Here is a 19675-nt window from a genome sequence, read left to right as displayed (position 1 = left end):
GGTGCTCCAGTCGAAATTAAACTGACAACGCTTTGGCTAAAAATGAAAAGACAAACAGAAAAACAATAGTACACATGAGAAAACATAAAAAAATAAGGAATAATCAACACGAACCCCACCAAAAAACTAGTGGTGATCTCAGGTAAGATGACCTACTTCAGTCCAATCATTGTACATAACTAAAAGAATTTACAGACATAAATGCAAGTCCTTAATAAAATGCAGAAATAATTGGCATTATGAAAACAATGATTTAATTAAATGTTATCTTATCTCCTCTAAATTCATCAATTATATGGGTATATCATAACACAGTTTCCATAAGATAATCAACCACAGGTTCACGTTTGCAATGTTAAAAAAGAAGCCACCGTGCTAAGTAAGTATGATTTTTAAGATTAAATTAAGTGAAGATATAAAAGTTTGTGTAATATTGTACACAACACACCATACTACATTGGATGATTTACAATTATTCTTAAGTCAATATAAGTATTTCAATAATCTGGCTGGAAAGGAACAAATATCAATATATACATGTATGTATAACAGATATTATTTTCTATCATAGTTATTTACCTTTATTAATGTATATTGGAGAGCTAGCTGCAGACATTCCAACATTTGTTCCTGCCTTTATTCTTACACTGCCAGATTTTCCAGACTGAATATTAGTGAATGTATGGTGTGATGCGTTAGAAGAACTAATCTGATGAGAAATAGGTTCATCACCTGCAGATTCGAGTAACACTTCAAATTTCGCAATCGGCCCATTTTCATCCATTTCTTTGAAATTCTAAAAACATTAGTATTGGTTTAATGTAAAATACTTTTTTATGTTCCTTTAGAATAAATAAGAAATGTTCATTCATACAAAATGATATTTGATCATTTGTTTCATGCGAATTACGTCAAAATGAAGATATTTATTCGAGGAAATTGATTATTTTTGAAAAAAAGACGATATAATTTCTGTCTGAAAACTATATTCCTTTGGTGATCAATATGGATGTCATAACTAAAGAATAAGAAACTTTATACATAGAAATACACTGTAGCCAGGCATTTTTAACAAATATTAGATTTTATTTTTAACCTTTGAGCTTTATAGGCTAAGCGTAGATTACTGCGCCCGTTAAACAGGTTAATTCTCAGCTAATGTTGCGCTATATAATAAATCATGTATCTGAACAATGTATTGTCCGTTTTTTTTCTTATTATGTTCGCCTTTATTCTCGAGAGAGATGGTTCTAGTTTTTGTGCTCTGTTATATCTAATTGTAATGTAATTCCTGTCACCCAATAAATGCATACTTATCTCAGTTACTTAATGCCTGCCTTTTTCCTGATAGGACGTTATACGGTTTAAACGTTTCTCATGAAGTTATATCGTTTCCTTTAGTGTTTGTTATCATTTTCCTACCCCATTTATAGGCATTATGTTTTCTTGCCTGTCCGTTCGATCGTTCGTTTATTCGTCCGACTGTCCCGATTCAGGTTAAGTTGTGGTTAAGGTTTTTGGTCGAGGTATTTTTTTGATGAAGTCAAATCAATTTGAAACTTAGTACACATGATTTCTATTGTTTGATCTTTCTCATTTTAAAGCCAAGTTAGAGATTTCCCCCATTGTTTTTTTTATTTCTAACTACTAATAGAAAAACTTCATTTCAAAATTATTAAACCTAATTTTTACCTGCCAATAAACTGTAATGTTTCTAACTTTTGACCGAACATCTTCTGCAAATTCAATAGCTCCCACAGTTACTTTGGGGGCAAACTTTGCAACTACAAGTACAAAAATAAATAAATTATTCCCTGTTGAAAAATTATGATTTCTTGATTCCAGCAATTAAACAAATAAATCCAATGTCTTTAAGCTAGAGATAGCAATACAGATATTTTGATATTGCCCTTTTCTTTAGCAGCTATTTTTGTATATTAAAGACCAAATATAATTAATTTTTTTAGTCGAATAGTTGGAAAAAAAGGGTTAGAGAACAAGTTATTTAACAAAGATTGATTGATAGTTGCTATAAGAAGAAAACAAATTAAAGGTACGCTTTACGTTTTCTTAGCTGTCTTATGTCAAATCTTTGAACTTATATACTTAGGTCAATGCTTACCATCTTGTGCTGTTCTTGTCTGTAGATAAACTGAATCACTTGATAAACCTATCGGTCTTGTGTGGTTAAATATGTCTGTATAATGGGCAAACACTTCAAACGTATACAAAGTGTATGTTTGTAAGTCTTCAATCAGCACTGATGTATTAAATGATTTCACCTAAAATAAGATATTGTCTTCATTATACCAACTTGCATTTGTTTTTTTTAATCATTATAAAATTTAGAAAGGAAATTGGGAATATGTCAAACAGACAACGACTTGATCAACGAGTTTGACTATGCTAAATATGTGTAGATAGTTTTTAGCTGATTATTTGTTATGATGAATTAATTTATCTGAATCAATTATAGTTTTGTTGCCCAAAAAAAACCCGCAAAACAATAAGTATAATCAATTGTTGTTGATCCTATCATCCCGCTTGATCAGAAGTGTACCGAAACAGTAAATAACCAGAACGTATCCAAAGTACACGGATGCCCCACTCGCATTATCATTTATCATGTTCAATGGACCTTGAAATTGGGTAAAAATCTTATTTGGCATTAAAATTAGAAAGATCAACCATAGGGAACATGTTTACAAAGTTTCAAGTTGATTGAACTTCATCAAAATCTACGTTGACAAAAAACTTTAACACGAAGCAGGACAGACGGATGAAATGGTGAACGGACGAAGGACGCACAGACCAGAACACATAATGTCCCTCTACAATCGTAGGTGGGGCATAAAAACGTTACATGTCGAGAAAGGATCAAAGAAATAATGCAATATCTAATTCACAGATTTAACTTATTGTTACTCATTGTAAAGAGGAATTAGTACGTGTACGATCTACTGATCCGGCGATGAACATATAGATCAATATATATATATATTCAATCAGAAAAAAAATATTGTAAACTTGCCGTATTTGTCCTATTTGTGGTGTATTGGATTGTAAATTCCAGGTTATGTTCGCTTGTGTCCCAAGCCAGTTCAATTGCAGTTTTATCTCTTTCCCGAACCGTGAAATTTTCCATTTTATAAGGTTTTCCTACAAAATATGTATATGCGTATATTATTCCAGTAAATCAAATCATCACTTCAAAAGACATTATATCAACTAATGTTCGCGGTAATTATATATGTTCTAATCTCAATCTTCATAAAACAGATTATTTGAACTTTTTAAATATCTGTTGCCAAATTCTCAGCATTGAAAACGAGAAACAATAAAAACATTCCACACCGATTACCGTTTCCTACGTCTTCATTAAGAGTGGTTAATAAAGGGCAGTTGAATTTAATGAAATTCTATTTAAGAATTCACTTATGATGACATATTTTTAAATTTTAGACGTTAATTTTTCTTTAAGGTCTATTTTGTTGATCTATTTTTTCTTTTTTCTAATGACAGAGTTTCTCTGTCTTTATGTTTAAGAAAAATCAGCATCTAAATACGTTGTATTTATTTAACGCTTGAATGAAAAGTTGTCTTGTATCAAAGTGAGAAGTTTAGCGCTATCAAACCATTTTCTACATTTGAAAACGCCGGTTCCAAGTCGGTTGACACGTTTTTGATGTGTTTTGTCATTTGATTTTGCCATGTGATTATGGACTTTCCGATTAAATTTTCCTCTGAGTTCAGTATTTTTGTGATTTTACTTTTTATTCACATTCATACCTCATTGTGTTTTAATTTTTAGGTAGAAACTGGTCCGTAACTCCTGATATTTCGACCAAATACCTATGTAGCAGGATATGTAAATAGGTTAACGTGACAAGCAAAACGATTTTATCAAGGCAAAACTAGTCAATATTTTAAAAAGATCAAATATCTTATCTAAAAAGACATTTCAATTTACAAACTTATTTATATTTATAATAATCAATGATATGTTCATACAATGTTTACAAATACCCCCCACAATATTGAATATTATGATTTATGTAAAAAAAAACTGACCTTTTAGGGAAATTTTATTTGTTGAGATTTACCTTTTAAAATTTTATTACTTTTTGAGATGACAAGTATTTTACAGCCAATCAAAGGTCATATCAACTTTGTAAAGAATTAGATTTATGTGTACAATAAAATACTAATAATGTTATATAGTTACAACATGTAGGCACACATGCTTTATATTGATAATTCTTTTCGTCCCAAGTGTTCGACATTTTATTCAGAAGAGCCTTAGACACAAAATATCCGGCATCTTTTTTAATAATAAAACAATTATTGGCATACTTAGAACTAGTTTAACGCTGTCTTCGATTGTTAAGAACTGTAACAATAGTCCTATGATGTCCAAGTTCTAACTGAGTTGGAATTTACTAAAAGGTTGATGCATTGCCACTGACCACGTTGACATACTCGGTATCAAACAGTGTTGGTTAAAGCGATTATCTTCGAATTTGTTCTGACGATACATGCTGAGGCGGCATGCAATCGAAAAAAATGGATATGTGTATAAATAGATATAAGAAGATGTGATGTGAGTGCCAATGAGACAGCTCTCCATCCAAATAATAATTGATAAAAGTAAACCATTATAGGTCAATGTACGGCCTTCAACACGGAGGCATGGCTCACACTGAACAACAAGCTATAAAGGGCTCCAAAATTACTAGTGTAAAACCATTCAAGCGGGAAAACAACGCTCTTATCTATATAAAAATCGAGAAACGAGAAAAAATGTATAAATAACTGTACATCAGAGTCCCGACCAAGGACAGCTGCAAACATTTGCAACGGGATTAAACGTTTTAATGGTATCAAACCTTCTCCCTTTTTCTGAAACAATAGCATAAACTATATTGTGATGGGTGTAACATTGGCCAAACATTCATATTATGTCAACCGAGAACGAAAGTAACAAAATCAAACAAAAACATTTGTAATAATGTATTGAATAGTTAGTTTGTTAATTAAAATTATCTATCAAAAAATAATTACAAATTGAAGCCAATAATTTATTTAAGGGGGATATGAAATACCAAACGCTTACGAATCCAATGATCATGTACTTGTTCTAACTCTGATTGATGTCTTGAGTTTAAAATAATGAAATACCCTCATCGTAAACGTACGAGACTAATAAAGATGATTTATTATGTAAGACAAACACTAATATTCCATTTACCTTATAATGGCAGTCGTAAATTTTCTTTGCAATTAATATGCACGCTCTGAATTAATAAAATTGTTCTTCTGCAAATTCGAGAACCGTGCGTAAAATCAGACTAATTGATTTGGATTAACATTTTCAACACAATAGACCTATGTTGAAGGCCGTACTTTAACCTATAATGGTTTACTTTTTAAATTTTTATTTGGATGGAGAGTTGTCTCATTGGCACTCACACCACATCTTCCTATATCTATACCAAATTTTAATATTTCCGGGTCCATACTAAAAACTTATAAGTTATTTTGTGTTAAAACACAGAGGATACTGTATTTGTGTCCACACGCGTAAATGATCAAAGTACAGTCCGCTGATACAGGTGAGTGGAAAAACACGGTATCACAGTTTACAAGTCATACAGTCATAAGCATTGCAATCTAATTCGAGTATGCAATCATTTTGAGAACACTATCGTGACATGCTTTTATCAGCCTATGATTGAATTCTCTTCAAACAAGGTGAATATCAAAGGTGATGTAATACCTAGCAATGTTGTCAATGTTTAAATGACAGAAATCCAATTTAAATATCTTTCAAGCAAACATTAATACGTTCATTTTTTTTGATTTTTTTCCAACAAATTTGACATTAATCTGACAATTGCATAACAAAAATGTTGTATTGTTCATTTTCACATGCCAGTAAATATTTCACTACTCAACTCTAGACAATAAATCATGTCTATGTTGTCAACTATTTCATTAAAATAAAGTGAGTGTTTCTCAGTTTACATAATATTACTTTGTGATAACAACTATTTTAGGAACAAACAAAATGGACGACACTTATGAAGTAATTGTAAACATTCTGAATATGACAAGTTGACTTTTTCACCTTTCATGGAAAGAGTTTTATATCTTTTGTTCAATTGTTACCAGAAATCCGCCTAATAAATAATGATATTTGATCATTTCATGAATTTACATTTTTTAATTATAGCTGAGATCAGAAACAGGTAGTTATTATGAATTCATTTTTTGCGTATTGCAAAGCGTTCAGCTCTTTTGCTATCAGTTTTTACTGCTGATTAACATAAAATAAATAAAAAATTTGTCCTTGAGACTCAAAAGATGCCCCGCTTGCATATAACGTGGTATAGGGGCATAGTTCTAGAACAGTAAAAATGACGCAATAAAATTTCACACTTGGTCTGTGTTTTGTGATAATGAACATTGTATTTAAGTTCCATGGCATTTGGTACGCGAGGCGCGCGCTTCGTCGTTAAAAAGTTTCAAAAATAATTAAAACCGATGACCTTTGAACGCATGTGCTGAATATTTCAAATATCATAAATTAATTTGAGAACAGAAAATACATTACCATATAAATCTCCAATAAAATCTCCTTGTATCACTGTAGTCGTTGTTAATTGCATTCTTGTGTTTGTGACATTTATTCTGAAGAAACTGGAGGGTCCATATATATTCCCTGTTATGTTTTCACACCTAGTATAATCAAGTATCTCAAAACAACTGTTTTGGTAAGGTTTATTGCTTCTTGTTTTCCTGTTAAAAATAAAACATGATATGATGAGAACCTATGATTCGCAATTATATATCATTTATAAAAGATACTTATACAACATGCAATAAGAAATGATAATAATAATATAAATAATTGGTCAATTTCCAATCATATTTGCCGATGAGACAACTCTCTACAAGAGACCAAATGTTAACAAGTATAGGTCACTGAACGACCTGCAACAATGAGCAAAAGTCATACCGTATGTTGAAGGCCGTATGGTGACATATAGATGTTAATTTCTGTGTTATCTGCTCTCTTGTGGAGAGTTATCTCATTGGCAATCATATCACATCTTTTATTTGAATAACAGCAGTCGAAAATGAAAATTTATTGAAAAATAACGTAATTGAAAAAAAGTAAAACATAAACCAATAATCAATTATATATTAGATTCATAGACACTAGATTGCAATATTAAATTTGTCTGTTTAGAAAATCGCATGATATTGGTTCAGATTTAAAGTTTTGTTTACAAACTAACAAGTATACATCAAAATGAACAACATGCACACTGAGTTTTGGGTAGATGTGGCAACATATTTTGTAGACTACCCTAAATAGATTTTACAGTTATTGTTTAGACAGTTTTGGTTATATAGCTCTTGTCAAGATTTTGGTTCTTACACATCATTGATATACAGCGTTATGCGTTCCTAAATTCTAAAATCCAGAAAAAAAACACTTCAGACGAATAAATTTGTTTGATCCCAAAATCAATACGCATTTATCTCTTCTCCAAATCTTGTAGTATTTAAGTTTCTTTACAATCAAGCAAGGGGAAGGTCAAGTGACAATTCATTGTGTGTATGTCCTTGTTTAATTGTATCAGCGATGAACTATGATCAAATATTGACCTTTCAAACTGAAAAGGCATATTTTTTTTCAGTTTCACAGCTACCTGTTTCAGTTTCATTCCAATCTATCAAAGGATACTCAAATGACACACCCGGAAAAAATATTCGAATACGAACGGAAGAATAACGGATGGACAAAGAAGGAAACAGAAATCGATAACTTTACTACTGCCGAAAACATTCAAGTTGCTTCTGAAGTGTAAATCTTATGATTAAACGTTTTCAGTGACGGTAGGACAAAACTGTGACTACGACAATCTGAAATACTTCCTTTGTTTCTTTTGTGCGTAATACACATTATAAATCAAACTAATCAACACTGCAACACTTAATCTTTTGAATTGATAAAATACAGATATTGTCTAAAGTAATTAGTAATTGTTTATAATTATGAATAATATCACAGAAAATGCATAATTCATAGGCTTTAGACTTGTATTTGCTTAAGCTGATGACAAATCATAAGGTCGTGAGGCTTCAGACATATTGTCAATGAAAACCAAATTGCTAGCCATTAAAAAGTAAAAACACAAAAATACTGAACTCCGAGGAAAATTCAAAAAGGAATGTCATGAAACCAGGTTCAACCCACCATTTTTGTTTAATACTGCAGTTGTTATCGAATAGTTTGATTCTAAATATGTCGGCGTTTGTTTTTGTTGCACTTCAGTGTCCCTTTTGTTCCTTGATTTTTCTCTTCTAGTTGATGGTTTTCCCTCGGTTTTAATTTGTCATCGGATTTGTTTTACTTTCAATCAGTTTATAACTTTTGGATATCATTATAGAACTATTGTCTTTAATTAATTCTTATCTGACTCATTTGAAAGAATGTTTGGATAGATGGACGGTTGATTTTACCAAAATATTACTGACATTGCCGTTTTAATATCAAGGAGAATGATTAGAAAAATAAGAAGATGTGTATGATTGCCTATGTGACAATTTTCCTTTAGATACCTAATGACGAAGAAGTACGTTACTCAAAGTCACCGCATAGGCATTAAACAATGATAAAACCAATAACACATAGCAAGTAAGAACATGATTGTTATCATTCCTTTGATTTTGATTTAACAACACTTCATCTAGTAGATATTCATAATCATTTGGGATTTGTCTATAGTAATGACTGTGGGTAAATCAAACATACTGATCAATTTATGATGTCAGTTTCAAACAACTCAATGTATTTTGGAGCTTCATACTAATTTAAGAGACACAAAAAAAAAATTACTTTACGTTAAAAAGCTCTGCACTAGAATATGCATTTGAAGTGTCAAATAATTGTGACTAAATGAATATTTTGATACACTGGAACAGACCCAACTTACAGCAGTGTGAATTACTGCAAAACTATCATTCAAATGCATTAACTCGGTTTATATTGAACATTGGTGGGGGTAAAACAAAACCAGAGAAAGTGGAAAAATGACATTATTTCATAACACTTGTAATATAATTGTTATTGATAAATAAACTCATCATAGATACCAGGACTACATTTTGTATTTACGTTAGACGTGCGTTTCGTCTACAAAAGACACATCAGTGACGCTCGAATCCCAAAAAGTTAAAAAAAAAAAGCCAAATAAAGTACAAAATTAAAGAGCATTATCAGGCACCTGAATAGCTAACGGTTCCTGTCATCTTCTTTCGATATGAATAAATTATATACTTAGCATTATAGTTATATTATATCACAACCAGCAAGTACAGTTTCGGTTAATGATTATTATCACTGTTTATCTCAAGCTTAACACACAACTTGACGGCATTTGATACAGTTTTGCTTCGACGGTGCAAACAAGCTATTATTTTACCTAGTCTAAAAAAACATACATTGATGTGCTACTTAAACAAATAAATGGGGTCGAAATTTAAGACATTAACTAAAAATAGTGTGTGTTTTTTTTTTAATTTCAATCCCTTGGATGGACATATCTAGCTTTGTTTGTTTTATAAGATAAACAAATGCAGAATTAGTGTAAATGCCTTGGCATAATCTTTCTGAATAGCAGTTTAATTTAGATTCGTTAAACAACTCTTTTCAAATAATTGAATCAAAATAGATGTATGTGCTTCTAGAAAAAAAAACCAGCTGTTTTTATTACAAAATTATCTAGTATAAAAGAAAACAGTTACCAGTTGATTTATTTTAAATGGAAAAAAAAATCTTCATATGTTATCAAACCTAATATCAAGCATGGTTCATGTGCTTGGTTTTCATTTTGTTTCAGATTAATTTTTTTTAAATCAATCGAAAAATGCATTTTTTCCAAAGGCTTTGCAACTGTTCTAAACATGCAAAAAACTTTCATAAACGCTTGTATTGTGGTTTTTCATAACAACCATATTGATTATGGTATTATGGTTTTTACGGAGGGGGGATATTTGAAGTAATGGCAGCAAGAACTAAAAAACGCAAGTTACTAAGTTTTCTCTAAAAAAAATAATTCTTATTTGAACCTTATCTTGATTTTGATACATCTTTGAAATGTAAATATAAAAAAGACCATAACGGGCTTATCTAACCTACTCCTTGACCATACGATGTCCACTAAATAGCTTAGTTGCTGTCTATATATCAGCAGTGGTCTGCTATGTAAAATAGATAGATGTAATATCACAAACACTGAGCATTATATATCTTAAGTTTAATTTCAACTAATGAACACATTGTAAAGCCTTTGTTTGTTGCATCTTGACTTAGGTATGGGTTAGAGACGATATTGATTGCTTTTGATGTCGACACATCGATGCCATTAATATGGAGAAAACCAGACTAATCACATTCAACATCATTTGAGCGGTCAATATAAATAACGTCAAACTATATCTAATGATATTTAATAATGAAATAATACTGAAATACTGAATGACATTTATACTTCTTCTTGTTTTTGCATGTATTTTTTTCTTATTAAAATTGAGAATGGAAATTGGGAATGTGCCAGAGACAAAAAAAACAGACAAAAGACAAGAAACGTTCTATTGCATGTTTAAAAATGGAAATAAAATAATATTATATTGTTTTTAAAGGTCATAAGTATACAAGTTTAGCGATAACATATTGGATCTTTATAAGAAAGTAATTAGTCTTACCATTCCAATGAAACATTGATGAAGTATGAGTTGCTATAGTTTACAGGGTGTTTCCAGAAGCACTGTAGTGTACCTGCCGCCCTACCCTTCCAAATACATGAGAAATTTACTATTTCTTGTGGATAATCTACAAAAGTAAAATTAAGTAAACGTGTTACACATAAACATGAAAAAAAACTATTTACAAATGTCTCGTATGTACTTGGTTATATAACAAATTTAAAACATATACATGTATGTATATATTTATGTATGCAAATCGAAATAGTTTGTCTCTTGAAGTTTTCATGTTTTGGTTGTGTCACAATATTATTGTAGACTGTTTTGAATTCATGTTGATGATATAAGTCTTCTCTAGTCTTTATCAAATAGTTGCCATAACGAGAATCAAATCTTCCTTTTGAATAATCCATGATTCAAAATGCATTTTTAAATATGTTTTAATATTTCTAAATATTGTAAGTGTCTGAGTGATATCGAATTATAGCATTATACATGTAACAACTATATGCAAGTAAAAGTCACATGACCTTAAACAAAGAAAGGTCAACACATTGTATAACATTGATCAATACCAAAATTATTACCCCCACTGAGTTTATTTACATTTCATGATTTATCTATGTTTTCTATATGTGTTACATATTCAAGACACTTCTTGTACACCTTACTTGTCATGTAAATAACTTAAAAGTGTTTCTTATGTATTAAACACACACAAGCTGTCAAACAACAATGTACAACATTAATCTAAATTATAAAAATGTCTAAAATATACAATTTACAGAGTATTGGGTCGAGAATATGTAGCTTTGTTTCGTGTTTATGTTACTCTATATGCCATCTTATTAACTATCAAGTTGACCTCCGAAAACCTCCAATAGTCAAATATGCGATATAAACATGAATAGAGATATAACAATATAAATAGATAGGACAATTGTGCAATTAGAATTTTTCTAGGTCTGTTTGATTTTGTATTGTAGATTTAAAATATAGGTGAACCATCATGTTTACTTGTATAAGAATGATGTTGTGTGGATCGAATACGTCAATTAAATGATTTACCTTTGTTTCACTTTTAATGTTGATACTTTTATATCTAGCTTAGTGGTTAAATCAAAGTTTGCTTAGTACGGATTCAATAAGGTCAAATCATTCAATTCGAATGAATATTTCATCATTAATGTTTAATAGCTTATTTTGACAAAATTGAAACCGTACTGGCCGCTAAAAGCGAATTTTTATTTCACTATTTCCTTTCATTTATGATTGAACAAAACACACCTCATATTTTAGATTTTTTGTTATTAATGCGAAGGAAGCTAGTGCCCTTTTGAAACTATTTTTCTTTCGATTAATTGATGTATCAACTTGAGGCTTTTATTGATATTCTAAACTAAATTCAACCAATATGATTTTGCTTGTTTTGCGTCTACTTGCTGATACGTTTATGATGGTCTGAGAGCAATAGCATAACACTAAAATATCTAAGAACATTTTTTAAGAATTAAAAAGGTGATATTTAGTTACTGTGGTTTGAAGGTAGGTTGCACAAAATAACAGCAGCCATGCAGAACAAGCATAAGTTGAGGATTCAACAATAAGTGCTCTAAAATTACTTCAAAACAGTCAATGAATCGAAAAAGGCAATGTTTGTCATTGGCACGTCTCGGACAAATGCTTTTGATATAAAGTTCTCATGACTACTCTTTTTCATTCTGATCTATTTTCATAAATTTGTATAAAAGCTATGACCTCTGAAATTGAGAATGGAAATAGGGAATGTGTCAAAGAGACAACAACCTGACCATAGAACAGACAACATCAGAAGGTCACAAACAGGCCTTCAATGTAGCGAGAAATTCCCGCACCCGGAGGCGTCCCCCAGCTGATATATTTGCAACGAAATTGAATTATACCGTAACCTTTCTTTAAAATACCGTACCCAAAGTAAACTTACAATCTATATACAACAGTTCAATTTTTCCGAGGATTAAAGCTGAATCTGTTCTTGTTTTGCACCAGAAATTCTTCCTGATGTCACCAGCTGTAACAACATGTTGTAACACTGTTGTTGATTGATCAACTACGATCAGATTGTCGTTTTCTAGTTCGTTTTCTTCTCGTACGAAGTATAAATGGCTGGAATTAGCTTCTCCATAAGATTCATGAAGCTGACATGTTATATTAACAGTACTGTTAATAAATACACTACAGCTTTCTGCCCAAGATTCTGAAAAGACATTGTATGTGTCAATTCAAATGCATCAAAGTTATTTGGATCTTTGATCTTGAATATAAAATAATAATTTGAAAATATGACTAATATATAAGAAGTTGTGGACATGCGGAATAAGATATTTCAGCAAAAACAAAAAAACGAACGGAAAATAAAAAGGCTTTGCTAGGTACATGTATGCATACTTGAGTGTCTGATCCTCAAACTTTATTACAGGTACAATCGATAAAAGTAGCAGAACCGTTTACAGATCTATACTGCCACGTGATTTAAAAGTAAAATAAATGCTAATCCGCAAAACTGATATTTGCAACTGAAATGTTTCAAATTAAGGCAACCATTACATTTCGTTATCTCTAAGCAAAAACGTTCATAGTACGCAGTGAGACACATTCACGGACCAAATAATGATACTAAACAACTTTTGATGAGAATTCATGGATCCTTTGAGGATTTTCTTTAGCATTTTCTTTATTGTTTCCTTGGGTCGCAGTGGTTAATCTATGTCAATTGATTATTTCCGTGTATAATTCTCATCGTTTTAAGGCTAGGAATCAAAATCTGAATGGAGATTATGTTACTTCAGAAATAAGATTACTATTATTTGATCGATGGGGCATTAACTACGAGATATAAATAAATATAATATGATAGTTTTTTGTTTAATTAATAATGAATTGGTAAATAAATGTCACCTTAATTGATAACTTTTAAAGATTCAAGCTGTTATGTGTATGACAAGGCTAACGAAAAAGTGTCCTCTTTGCAGAAAACATGCGGAAGATATCACAAAATCACAAAATCAACTGTAAACGCATTGTCTAAATAGGTAAAAGACAAACAAACAGTACACAAAATCAAAACGAAGAAAACTGAAAACTGCACAACAAGATTTCCAACAAGACCTAGGTGATCTCAGGTGCTTCAAAAAGGTAAGTAGATCCTGTGTCACATTTTGTATTCGCCGTATTGATCATACAAGTTCACACCCGGTGATTAATTTAATTCAGGAGGTCATATTCGGGAAAAAGAACACGGGATTGTATTGTGCTGTAATTTGAACAATTTGGCAAGTTGACAATCGGAACATGTTCGTTGTCGACTATGAAACAGACATTTCATACAAGAGGGGCAAAAGAGACCGTTGGAACAGTCACACTCATAGATAAAATAATAATTTGACAACACCATGGATAATAAAGGAAAGACAAACAGACAAATAATATTATACAAGACACAAAATAGAAAACTAAGGACTCAGCAACACGAACCCCACCAAAAACAACTGGGGATCTCATAACGATCATTCACTTTACTATGGCGTTCGTCTAATTTATAAAGAAATGATTTCAATGACACAACTTGGAGTTCTTGGTTTAGTATCAGAACAGCAACATTCTTTCGATTTAGTTTGTCAATTGGAAGCATTCAAATTCCAAATGCAGTTTTAATTAAATATTCAAAAAAGCCAGATAAGTTATTACGGTTGATACAGTTTATCAAATCACACCTGTTCGCACAATTGTACTTACTGAAGTCCTTTGTCGAATGATGAATGATATCGAGTTAATAACAGAATGTCATTAATTTTTTATTTCCACACAAAACCAAACCTGTTAATTTGAATCGTTTTCCTTTTAGATATTCTTGATTCCTTTCTCATTATATTACCAATTGTCCTAGTCATTATGCAAAAGAAATTTCCACTAAATACTAATTTATAACTTATTGTGAACTTTCCATTTCTAAGTAGCAACATTCCAGCAGCACCTGCATACGTGGTATATATCTCCCAATTGATACGATATTCCCGTGCTTGCATTTCCTATCATGATTTTCTTGATAGAGGGTTACTGCTCACAAGGAAGCTATTAAACCAAGAGTTCCAAATGGTGAAGTTGAAATCATACCTTCGTAAATTTTACGGACGCCATCACGAGTTGGTTGACCGTTATGGAATAACTGTTTCACAAATGATATCGGATATGTTCCTTACGTCGTAACTACAATCCCCTTCCCTTTCATGAATTTGACCTACCGAATTAGACCACTTACCGGATTTGTAATCATACAAGCAACACGACGGGTTCCGCATGTGGAGCAGGATCTGCTTACCCTTCCGGAGCACCTGCGAATACCCCTAGTTTTGGTGGGGTTCGTGTTGTTTATTCTTTAGTTTTCTATGTTGTGTCATGTGTACTATTGTTTTTCTGTTTGTCTTTTTCATTTTTATCCATGGCGTTGTCAGTTTGTTTTAGATTAATGAGTGTGACTGTCCCTTTGGTATCTTTCGTCCCTCTTTTATAATATTTATCATGTTTGTTTGGGAATTTTTTGCTTTTTTTAAACAAAGTCTACGATTTGTTTCAAGATGACTTGATTAATTAATTTGATTAACCTATAGTAAATCATACATAGTTAGTTTTACATAGTTCTGTCGTGAAATGTTTTTTAAACTAATAAACAGGCTAGCCCTTGTTGATCGAGTCTGTGTCATGTGAGTATGCACGAGCTTCGCGTTATATGATTAATGTAATCCAGATTCGATGCGAAAGAGGATAATTCTGATTCAACTGCTGATATATGGGTATTAACAATTGGATTTAAAATTCATAACGTTTGTCATATATTTAGTTAAAACACGTTCACTCAGTGTCACCATTAAAGGCAAGATCAAGATAGGAATATGTCCTTCCTATTTCTCAATTTAAACTATGTTTGGATTAATGAAAAACAAACACCCATTGCAATGAATGTTAATGGATGACATAACATCCTGGTACTGAAAAAAAAACATAAAAAAATACAATATGATATAACATCAACTCGTTCTAATAGCCGGTTCTGAAAAACCACAAAGATTCGTACTATTAAGTACAATTGATGCAGTCTACCATTTCATCGAAAATCCCGCTTTATTATTACCCGATTACATCTATAGTTAATGTTACCTGCACATGGTTTTCCATTTATACAGCCACAATAATAACAAGTTTGTTTGCAGGCTGAAGCAGCCATATGACAATACAATAAAACCATCAAGCAAGTGTACATGTCCATGTTTCCTTTAGATTTTAAATATACTTCCGGCCACAAACAATTCTCATAGAGTCTTTTCCATCTCTTCAAGGATAATCTACACCTAGATAACAAAAATATAAATAGACAGAAAAAAAAATTCATTTAATATTTTATTCGATGTAAAACAATTTTGAAATATTTGTGCAAACAAAGAGGGAAATGAATATAATATTCAATTAAAAAAAATCAAATAACACAGATTAAAAATGCCAGAAATTTAAAAGAGACATTCTCTGTGGGCACCAGAATTAGTTTGCCAGGGTTAACTTAAGATTTCATATAGATTATGTAATTTTGTTAACTTTAATGCAACTTAGAATAAACTCCTTTTAAAATAGTGTCATTGATTATCATTGCACCACACAACTTGATATTTGATTAAAATAAGTTTGTATGTTTTAAGACAATTGCATAAAGTCATGTACATATATATAAACAACATGAAAAAAAACCAACAGCGAAGGAAATTAAACCCACTTGAAATGATGAATAAATTGTTCATTTGTTTACCTTTCAAATAATATATTGTATATAGTATTGAATTATCTGTCAACTGGATAATGCAAGCATATAAAATTGTGTTGCCATCTAGGCAATAAAGTTGTTTCTCAAATCTGAAATAGTTTGTAAGTACAACCCTTTTACTGCGTAGTTTTTAATTTGAGATTAAACCATTGAGGAATCATAGCATATTATAATGAACTAAAATTGCATAAGTTTTCATATGAATCTGTTTTATGCAAATTGATGCTGAAACTTTGTTTTCGTTAAAATAAATCATATTTCTTTTAGACATGTACATGTGTTTTTATGCTATAGGATTGATATGAAAACTTATGCAGTTTTAGTTCATTATAATATGCTATGAATCCGCATTGGTTCTTAATCTCGAATTGAAAATTACACAGTCAATATTGAAACTTAGTTTTTGTTAAAATAAATCACAATGTTTTTCAAATTTTTCAAATCTTATGAGACTTGTAATTTTTTAATATCCAGAATTTTTTCCGGGTGTCAACACTTACTAAACTTGAAAATCAGTTAAACATATTGTTTGTTTTGTATTAGAGTTAATTATGTGTCTCGCATAAAATGTGCAAGAGTGGCCCAACCGGACACCCACAGTTTTCTTTGGGTGTTTTTTTCTGTATCTTTGATATCTTGAGAAATAATTTGGCAAAAGTGTTAAAAATTATGCATATACAAATACTTTACCTTCAACATTGTATAATATTATGTATATGACAATCTTCATGTCACTCTATCAATTGGTTCTAGGTGCCAAATCGTTTACAGATCAACCAAATTAAAGATTTTTACCAGAAACAACCAGTATGCTATGAGATGCTCTCACAGCTTCAGTATATGTCGTCAATATTAGCACTTTTAATAACATCGCCCCTTGTTGTTGTTGTTTAAACATTTATATAAAAGTGGACTTCTAATTATTATAAACTATCAGTGCATTTCTTTCTCACACAAACAATGCAAATGGCTAAGCGCACACATGTTTTATCATTTTCTTCAAACATACGTTTGCAAATCTTACATAAACGTTGACAAACTATAATGGACACGCTAAAAATGCGTCTGCAGTTTGTCGTTTGTCGTTTGTTAGTACAAACGCTACATTTATTTCTAACTTCAACCTGATAAAACGAAGTATTTGTTTCTTCGTTTGTAAAAAGACTCTTTACCAACAACATGTGCATGCATTTTTGAAAGTTCAAACATGGTCATTAGAGACATATTACACGATGTATTTGTTTCTACTTTTGTAGCGTTTAGAAAATCTTTAACTAACAAGACACAATGTTAACAAAATTTTGATTAGAAAGAAATGCGGCTCAAAAAGGATATCAAATCCAGCATACAAATGTGTAGACACAGAAAAAGTAGTCACCTATACTGATCAAGTAAAAAAAATACTTTGAAAAAAAATGTGATTTTAAATGGAAAACGTTCTGCAAACTTGGTCATATATTGGAGCTAAAACATAGTTTAATTTTCCGTAGGAGACGCATATATTTTCAATGTTTTGATTTTTATATTCAGAACATTTACCTTTTATAATTGCATTCTAACCAAAATACGTTACGTGTTATCTTATAACTTTCATGTATATGTTACATATTAAAACTGAAAAATCAATATATTTAAAATGTGTGAAGTTTGATGGCCTTGAAATATTTTTTTTGCTATTTGCTCTCATTCTTTTCAAAAATCATGATGTTTTATATTCCATTTGTTCTAAAATTAATATTAATACACATATATGTAAACTTAATGTAAATAAGGACTCCCAAAATACTAGTTATAGTATCAAATCTGATCAGAGGAAGGACGACACTGAAGGTGTAGCTTGCGTGACGATTTGATGCTCAAAATCTTGTTTACAATTTTTGGAAGAAAAAAACAATAATAAATTTATTCATTCTAACTTTTTTTATCGTCATTTTATTGTCTTGATTTTCTGTTGATTTTAACAAATTGACTGGAAAAACTCGATAAATAAAAAGTGTTTTATTTTTATATGAAAATGTGACATTTTATTATGAAAATCTGAAAAGAGTCTTGATAAAAATGATATCAACTTTCCGTATTTATAACACTAACATTTTTGAAAGTGTACCAAAATATGGTGGGCTTCAAAGGATAGGATCCTTCCATATGAGCCCACAACGATCTTACAAGTATAATGGTTTGTGTATGCTTCAGCAATTCGGATTAGATACTGTTAAATGTGTAAATAATTTGTTGACAATAAAGATTAATTAAATATGATTTGTACATCACAAAAATACCAGTTTATATTTAAAACTCTTTCGTCCAAGCGATTTAAGATGGCAAAATATGTGACTTTGTTACAATGATAACATGATTTATTTTGTTCTAATTCAATTATTGTTTTACTATAATAGTGTAAAGTCCAACATTTACTACATGATAATTAATTCTGAAAATATGAGTGGATTCAATATTTCATATTATTTAATGATTATAAAGAATGTTTCTTAATTTTTAGTAGGTCTATTTTCCTTGAATCTCAAACAAAAATATTTTTCAAAAGCAAATTCATAGGATACATGTAGGTATATTTCAATTACAACAGGGTTTATGTGGTTAAATTGTCTCTTGTTCAAGTACCTATTTATGACATGTACAAGAGGGTACAAAGGGGATATATTATTATCCTCCTTCAAATTAAAGCTTTTTTAGATATATTTTTACAGCTGCAAAAATCCTAGCTTGATACATGTAGTTATTTCTTTTCACGAAACGTTTGATTTCTAAAAAATACTCCGTATACATCAAATAAACATGTTCTACTTGCTTACCTGTTCATATGTACGAAAAACACTCCAAAACATACTATTTTAAACTACATTGTAACCTGGATTTAAATCGGAAGTCGATCAATGTATATATCAGTTTAAAAAAAATATCCAGGTACAGCAAGTCCACAACAGTTAGTGCCTTCCTCGTGTTATCAAAGTAAATACAGAAAGAAAACATTATTAAATTAAATTCCGAGAAAACCGACGTCATGATATCTCAACAACAATCTTGTCGGTG

General features: G+C 30.7%; 2 protein-coding genes across 2 annotated transcripts in view; both read right to left on the bottom strand.

Annotated features, from left to right (window-relative positions):
- The window catches only part of LOC134717741 (putative mediator of RNA polymerase II transcription subunit 26), a 12408-nt gene extending 10111 nt beyond the window's left edge, over positions 1-2297 (bottom strand). Inside the window, exons 1-3 of the mRNA XM_063580238.1 lie at positions 2123-2297; positions 1693-1784; positions 580-796 (exon numbers count right to left, since the gene is read on the bottom strand). Coding sequence (XP_063436308.1) covers positions 580-784 — 205 coding nt within the window. The 5' untranslated portion in view covers positions 785-796; positions 1693-1784; positions 2123-2297. The remainder of the gene's footprint in view (positions 1-579; positions 797-1692; positions 1785-2122) is intronic.
- LOC134688498 (uncharacterized) lies at positions 1013-19675 on the bottom strand. Its single transcript, XM_063549468.1, has 9 exons — positions 19438-19675; positions 15970-16160; positions 12740-13012; positions 10777-10903; positions 6614-6798; positions 3032-3159; positions 2123-2282; positions 1693-1784; positions 1013-1018 (listed from the first exon to the last, which is right to left on the bottom strand). The coding sequence occupies exons 1-9, from the start codon at positions 19443-19445 to the stop codon at positions 1013-1015; spliced, it is 1170 nt and encodes a 389-aa protein (XP_063405538.1). The 5' UTR covers positions 19446-19675.

Source organism: Mytilus trossulus, chromosome 1 (assembly GCF_036588685.1).
Source record: "Mytilus trossulus isolate FHL-02 chromosome 1, PNRI_Mtr1.1.1.hap1, whole genome shotgun sequence".
Classification (NCBI taxonomy): domain Eukaryota; kingdom Metazoa; phylum Mollusca; class Bivalvia; order Mytilida; family Mytilidae; genus Mytilus; species Mytilus trossulus.
Note: the sequence above shows the minus strand (reverse complement) of the source record. Positions and strands in the feature narration are given on the sequence as shown.

Coding starts and splice junctions, on each gene's coding strand:
- LOC134688498 (XM_063549468.1), bottom strand. Junction 10,904..12,739: donor TGAACTGTTGTATATAGATT/GTAAGTTTACTT, acceptor TTACTTTTGTAG/ATTATCCACAAGAAATAGTA. Junction 6,799..10,776: donor ATCAATGTTTCATTGGAATG/GTAAGACTAATT, acceptor TATTTTTAACAG/GAAAACAAGAAGCAATAAAC.